The sequence below is a fragment of the Palaemon carinicauda genome, chromosome 8 (genome assembly GCF_036898095.1).
Source record: "Palaemon carinicauda isolate YSFRI2023 chromosome 8, ASM3689809v2, whole genome shotgun sequence".
NCBI lineage: Eukaryota > Metazoa > Arthropoda > Malacostraca > Decapoda > Palaemonidae > Palaemon > Palaemon carinicauda.
Window position 1 is genome coordinate 37,239,923 of NC_090732.1, and position 7,500 is coordinate 37,247,422.

The 7,500-nt window shown below is 34.8% G+C and overlaps 1 protein-coding gene across 1 annotated transcript in view; it reads right to left on the reverse strand.

Annotated features, from left to right (window-relative positions):
- LOC137645703 (coiled-coil domain-containing protein AGAP005037) overlaps window positions 1-7,500 on the reverse strand; it is a 1,132,788-nt gene that overhangs the window by 610,189 nt on the left and 515,099 nt on the right. The window contains exon 5 of the mRNA XM_068378564.1: window positions 1-69. This exon is cut by the window's left edge and continues 81 nt beyond it. Within this exon, the coding sequence (XP_068234665.1) occupies window positions 1-69 (69 nt within the window). The remainder of the gene's footprint in view (window positions 70-7,500) is intronic.

Below are 7,500 nucleotides of genomic sequence, written 5' to 3' on the forward strand. Positions count from 1 at the left end.
TTGACGAGGTTTCAGCTTCGCTCATGATTCCCGGGTCCTCATCCCAGTATGAGCTATTGTCGTCCATATCTGAAACAAAAAAGAATAATTAAATACCCATGTTTACCTAACTCTAACTCTAAATGTGTATTTTTACAAAGGCTCTTTGACCAAACTAGGGCAGAATTTCTAATTCATGCAAACATTAGAAAACACAATAGTTAATTTCAGGTGGGCGTGCCCCTACCACAGATAATTTAATGTTCAGATCAAGCTACTTCAGGAAATTAAATGATGAATGTTCAGATACAAGTGAACACTAGATTCGGAATGGGGTGACGGCATATTTTTTGTTTATATTTTCCGACTTCGAAAAACTTTATCACATAGAGACACTGATCCAGAGACAATATAGCTTTGTACTTATACATGACCTCCCGCTTTCTATGAAACTTCGTTTTCAAATCTTGCTTCACTCACAATAACACCTGTGCTTGATATGAAGTATATGAGGACAACGAATTTCCCCTGCCTCTACAAGTTAAGATCACAAATGAGTGTTGGATGCTGGCTACGCAGATTTCTCTCCTTTCCCATGAAATGCAGACACGACGTCACATCCAGTGAACCAGTGGAAGTATGGGATCCCTCTAGATTTTTAAAGACTTATTAGCATACTCATAAAGTAGGTAGAGGTAAAGCATTGCAGACCTAACTGTAGTTGAAATGTTAACTATACATCACTGGCGGAGCAAAGAGCAGTTCAAATCATTCTATCATCTAATCAAGGAAAAAAACTGTCTTTCGTCACAGGGTGAGATCATTTCTAAGGAGAAAGTCCTCAAAGATGATTGTCTTTTATTCTCACGACTGTTCATCTCCTGCCATATCAGTCAGTGTGACTTACAAGAATCCTTCAAGCATGAGAATCAATTACGCCCTGCATCTCTTAGTGACAGTTCAAAGATGAAACTTGTCATATATCACAGCTGATTGAAATTTTTGAAGTCCAAGTGAACATCCTAGACAGAGAACCAATGGCAGATGCAATCATCATTGATGGATCTGCAGTTATCTATTTCTCACCTTCATGTACTTCAAAGACATTTGATGACTAGGGTAAAATAATATATCATCCCAAAAGTGGAATACAATGGTGACAGGTACGAGCAGGTGGACATAGTCTTTGATATATACAAGAAGTCAAGCCTGAAATCTGAAACAAGGTCGAAAATGGGATAAGAAAGCAGAAGTGTGAGAGGAACAAATAAGACACCAGATAATTAATTGGTAAAGGTTCCTATATGATACAATAAATAAGACTGGGCTATTTAAATTCCTTGAAGAGATGCGTGAAGCACAGAAGACAAGCACAGTCGTTGTCATAAAATGAGAAGATGCCATTAACAACACAATGAGGTCTCTGGATGCAGCGTCCCCGTGTTGTCAGGAGGAAGATGGCACTCAAATATTTGTACATATCAGGGATGAAATATCTGATGGGAAAGTGTCTATTATCATTAAGGTCAATGACATAGACATGCTAATCATAGCGATATCTTTGCTGTCATCCTTACAGGAAATAAGTCTTGAGAAAATGTGGGTTGCCTTTAGCCGAGGAGCCAAGAGTAGAATGAATTCCAGTCAATAGAGCTTGAGAATGCTGAAGGGATCCAATACTTTCATGCTTTCACTGGATGTGACGTCGTATCAGCTTTTCGTGAAAAAAAGGAAGAAATCTATACGGCAGATTTGCAACGTATTTGATGGTGTTTCTGAGACATTCACTAATCACAGCCATGTGTATATAGTAGGAAATGCAATGGGTCAAAAACACTACCCTGAAGAACACCAGATATCACATTCCTATACGCACCATGGTGCCCATCAACAAGAACTCTTTGCAATTTATTACTTAAGAATTAAATAATGATGTTAAGAAAAGGCCCACATACTCCCAACTGTTTGAATTTGAAAACAAGGGCCTCAAGATTAATATGGTCAAAGAAAGCACTAAAATTAAGGTCAATCATGCTAACTTCCTCAACACAATAACACTACTTTGAAAAGCTATCTCTACTTTATGCAGGGTATCTATAGACCTGGAGTTATTTCCGACCCCAGTTAGCTTAGATATGGTATTTCGAATTTATAGTAGGCTAATCAGCCAAAATTTTGGGAAAAGTTACCTTGAAACTTAGAAAAGGAGAAAAGAGAGGAAATATTTGAAAAAAAAAGGAATATTCTTTTCTTTCTTCAATTCTTTGAAACGGGTAAGAGTAGATGAAAAGTGGACCTCGGGTGAAAAATGTAAACTTACTGAAGAAAAAAAAAAAGACCAACGCTAATAAAGAAAACTGGATTTCCACTCGTAAATACAACGTATGGCTTAACTAATCGATGTTCAACACACCATAATGTTCTTGAACAAAAGAAATGGAAACCCCATTAAAAGGTTGTAGTGGAACGTCTATACTTTTCATTTTCCTTTCGAAGGTGAAAAGAACTAATGCCCGAAAGTACTGCGCCTTCTAGTTCACTTACGTAGAGGAGAAATTATATAAGAGGAGATTGTACGTCCTTTAATTAACACATTCAAAGAGAATTCTTCATTGATTTACTGATTTTTCAAATAAAATTATTCCCCATTTACAAAGACCTCCGATGACGTTTACTATTTAATTATATCTACTGATGAAATGCAACTTAAAAATACCAATGTCATGATCTTTTATTACTTCACCTGACATTTTTCAGAGGGACTAGTCTTCATATAAGCGAAAGACGTCAAGGCAGCCTAATTTCCGGGGTCTAAAGCCTCTCAAAATTTTATTTGCGCTGAAAAGGGCTTCCAAAATATTTAATAATTACTTCAACCGGAAAACTTCCCTCTAATTAATAAGGAACTCTCTCTCTCTCTCTCTCTCTCTCTCTCTCTCTCTCTCTCTCTCTCTCTCTCTCTCTCTCTCTCTCATCCTTGTATTTCCCAAATCATGTTTCTAGATGGAAAATGCTAACTGTATTCTTTATTGGTATAAAAAATCCATCTCCTGTCTATTTAACGGTAGAGTTCTATAAAGGTGGCCTGCCAACACCAGAAATTCAGTTATGGCAAAGGCAGCGTAAGGATTTTTTTTTTTTCGTGATAATGAAGAAACTATGGTAGGATAGGCCTCGCCCAATCAGACGGTGCCAAGTGATTACATCAGCAGACTTGAAAGAAGACGTTAGTAATTGAAAGGCGCTCTTGTACAAAAAAAAAAAAAAGGTTACTGTAGGCTCAATATATATATTCTCTCTCTCTCTCTCTCTCTCTCTCTCTCTCTCTCTCTCTCTCTCTCTTATATATATATATATATATATATATATATATATATATATATATATATATACATATATACACACACATATATATATATATATATATATATATATATATATATATATATATATATATATATATATATATATATATATATATATATATATATATATATATATATAATATATATACAAATATATGTGGGTGTATATTATCATTATTAATAGTATTACTAGCTAAATTATAACCCTAGTTAGAAAAGCATGATGCTTTAAGCTCAAAGGCTCCAATAGGGAAAATAGCCCAGTGAACAAAAAGGAAACAAGGAAATAAATGAACTACAAAAGAAGTAATAAATCAAAATAAAACATGTTAAAATCATTAACAACATTAAATTAGATCTATCATATATAACCTAAAAAACCATCATAAAAACAAGAGGAAGAGAAACAAGATAAGTAGCGTGCCAAAATGTACCTTCAAGCAAGAAAACTAACCTAAAACAGTGGAAGACTATGGTACAGAGGCTATGGCACTACTAAAGAATAGAGATTAATGGTTTAATTTTGGAGAGTCCTTCTCCTAGATGAGCTGTTTATAATAGCTAAAGAATCTCCTCTACCTTTACCAAAAGGAAAGTGGCCATTGAATAATTACAGTGCAGAAGTTAAACCCTTGAGCAAAGAACAATTTTTGGTAATATCAGTGTTGTCAGGTGCATGAGGACAGAGGAGAATGTGAAAATAAGAGGTTAGACTATTTGGTACATGTGTACGCAAAAAAAAAAAAAAAAAAAAATATATGAGCCGCAACCAGAGAGAGGGATCCAATGTAGTACTGTCTGGCTAGTCAAAGGATCCAATAACTCTCTAGTGGTAGTATCTCAAAGTGTGAGTGTGTATGTATATAAATATATTCAGATATAAGTATATAATGTATATATACAGATAGATAGAAATAGGTTAAGGCAAATAGATAGGTAGCTACATAGGTAAATGAATGAATAGACAGACACAGCTATATATATGTGTGTGTGTGTGTGTGTGTGTTTCTGTGTATGTATACAAAAGCTAATAGAAAATAAAAAGTCGAAAGTATTACCCAACAGTTTCACGTGAATTTAATCATGCATCGTCGGGGTGCAAAAAGTTTTGTACTCTACGATGAGAGATTAAATACAGGAAATAGCTCAGTAATCGGGTCTGCATTTTATTTTCACTTTGTATTCGGTAGTACTAGTTGCATACATAGTAACCTGTCTTCCTTATTTAGTCTTTTCCAAATTAAGGTTACTGCCTGGCTTATAATGATAATAATAATAATAATAATAATAATAATAATAATAATAATAATAATAATAATATTAATAATAATAATGGTCGCCTTGACTGATTGGTTAGAGCGCTAGTCTTGTTGAATCCAGGATCCACAATGATAAAGGTTTGAACCCTCATCACGCTGGTGTTCCTTGGGTAAGGATCTTGACCATGATTACCTTAGTCCACTCAGCTGAAAATGAGTACCTATACAGGATTGGTAGGATCCAGATATGGGTTTCAATAGCAAACTCAATAATGATGGATACACATGGAGAAATCTATTTCAACGACGGAAATGGAACTCTAGACAGAGAAGGAATTCGTACGGCAGCCAACTATACTGTACAACTCAATGACCGTAAAGTCAGAGGTACCTGACGGCCGTCATCAGGAAACTGACCTAAATAGAAATCGGGAACTAGCCTCAACAGGGACTACAATAGTAGATCAACATAGAAATTGGACAAGATATGAAAATAAAGAGGTATGGAGATGCGATATTCTCAATATCCAACAGAGAGAGGATTCCGAAAGAGACTGCAATAACATTGGCGTCTTAGGAAAAACTCTCCACAGACAGAACAATAACTGGCAGATCAAATACAGATTATAAAGAAGAAGCACTGGCTATCTAAAGCTGAAAGAGAAGAACTAGAGAGAGACATAACACCCAGAGAAGAACCACATAAACCACATAAGCTCATAGCGAAGAAAAGGTAACTGTAGATTGAGACAACAACATCAACAACTCGTCGTTCAATAGCCAGCAAGCAAACGAAATGGAAGGTACTGAAGAGATGGCAAAACATCTGAGCAAAATAAGACATTGGATGGATACCACCTCTAAAAGCAATGAAAAATGAATGATGTCAATGAAATAATGAGACTTATCTAGATCAGCACCATAACGGAAACCAATAACGTCACACATACAGAACAAAGACTTGTAGTGTTGTTCATGTAGATAAAGATACCAAAATTAAAACACAATGGAAAATGAGATTAGAAAAACTAATAAGAGAGATGAGAGTTAACTTGAGCAATCTTAAGATGACAAAAAAACAGACTCAAAAACGGCAATATACGTAAAGAATTCAATGAGAAATATAGTACAGGAGAAGAGCCACAATATAAGAGGAAAAATGAAACAAAGAATAAAGGTAAAGATCTAGAGATATTTGAACACGGATAAAAGATATTAACAGAAAAATCTTTTTGAAATAAACCAACTAAAAGGAGAACCCATTCAAGAGATTCTGGGAAGGCATATGGAGTAACCCAGTAGTCCACAATAAACGAGCAAAACGACTACAGGATATCAAAATTTATGAAATTGGAAGAGTTTAGCAAAGGTTCACTGATATCCTGACCGAGGATATAAGGAACCAGTTGAAAAAAAAAATCGGATCTAGAAAGCACCAAGACCAGATGAAGTTAATGACTACAGGCTCAAAAACCTCAGAGCTTCACATACAAGAATGAGCGAACAACAACAAAACACCAAGAGATGAAGGAAAAGATTGGAAGATAATGCATGCAAAAAATCAATGCTATAATGAAGTCAAAGCTTAAATCTGGAAACATGGTAAAGGGTATAGACACCTGGACAGTGTCAATAATCAAGTACAGCGCTGGAATAGTGAAAGGGAAGAAGTCAGAGCTTTGCAATATATTCAGCAGAGCAATATGTAGAATTAATGTCTCGTCAAAGTGTAGGAAATGTAGGGCAAAAGAAGAAACCATAAACCATATAGCCAGTTAATCTTCAGCACTTGCTTAGAATCAATACAAGAAACGGCATAATACTATGGTTAAAACTCTCGATTGCAGTTTCTGTAGAAAATACCAAATACCATGATCTGGCTAAGTTTTCCTGGGACTATATTATAAGGACGGTCAGGGTGATACAACTACAGTACATCGTCCAGTCGTCACTCTGGTCGACAAGAAAATGAAAATGTATCAATTATATATGTCGCAGTACTGTGGGACTCAAGAGTGTAAGATAAATGGAGAGAGAAAATAGAAAAGTACCAAGACCTATTAATTGAATTAAGAAGACTATGGAATATGCAAGTAGAAGTTGTGCCAATAATCATAGGACCACTCGAGACCACACCCAAGTCATTGAAAAGGAATCTCAAGACAGTAGGAGCCGATATAGCCACAGGACTTGTGCACAAGAGGGTGCTACTGGAAACAGCGCATATAGTAAGAAAAGTAATGGATTCCTAAGGAAGCTCGATGCAACCTGAAACCCCACACTATAAACTAAGTCTCTGGAGTCTGTAATTAACCAAAAAAGAATATATTGGTAAAATGGATTCCCAAAAGGACGGCCAAATATGAATCACTGTAAATAAATATTACTTATGATATCTATTATATTGTGTGTATTAATTGTTTACATTTCACTATTTTCTGAATATCATTTGGCATAGCCTAATACTATAGATGAAACGCATTCCGACAAAATCAATTAAATAAATTTCTAAGTGGATTGATTATACATTAGTGAACTCGTTCAGTCGAAAGTGAAAGAAATTCGCTCTAAGGTTAGCAATATTATCCATAAACTATTTAGCATTGGAAAGGCAATAATTCAACGTTATGTATTGTGCCAGGAAATTTGGCAAAATGTAAGTTTTTATTTATTTCATATAACATTATTTATCATTTTAAATGTGTTTTAACTTGTTGTGATATATCAAAACTACCCAACTTTGAAATGGCACTTAAATCACCTTTCTAACAAGTAAACTAAGTAAACAAATCATACTTTAATTTTTCAAAAAAATTATTTTAATCAGAAAGACTTCCTAAAATGAGTTCATTTATTATTTTACTCGTATAGAAATACAAAATAACCGATATATCATT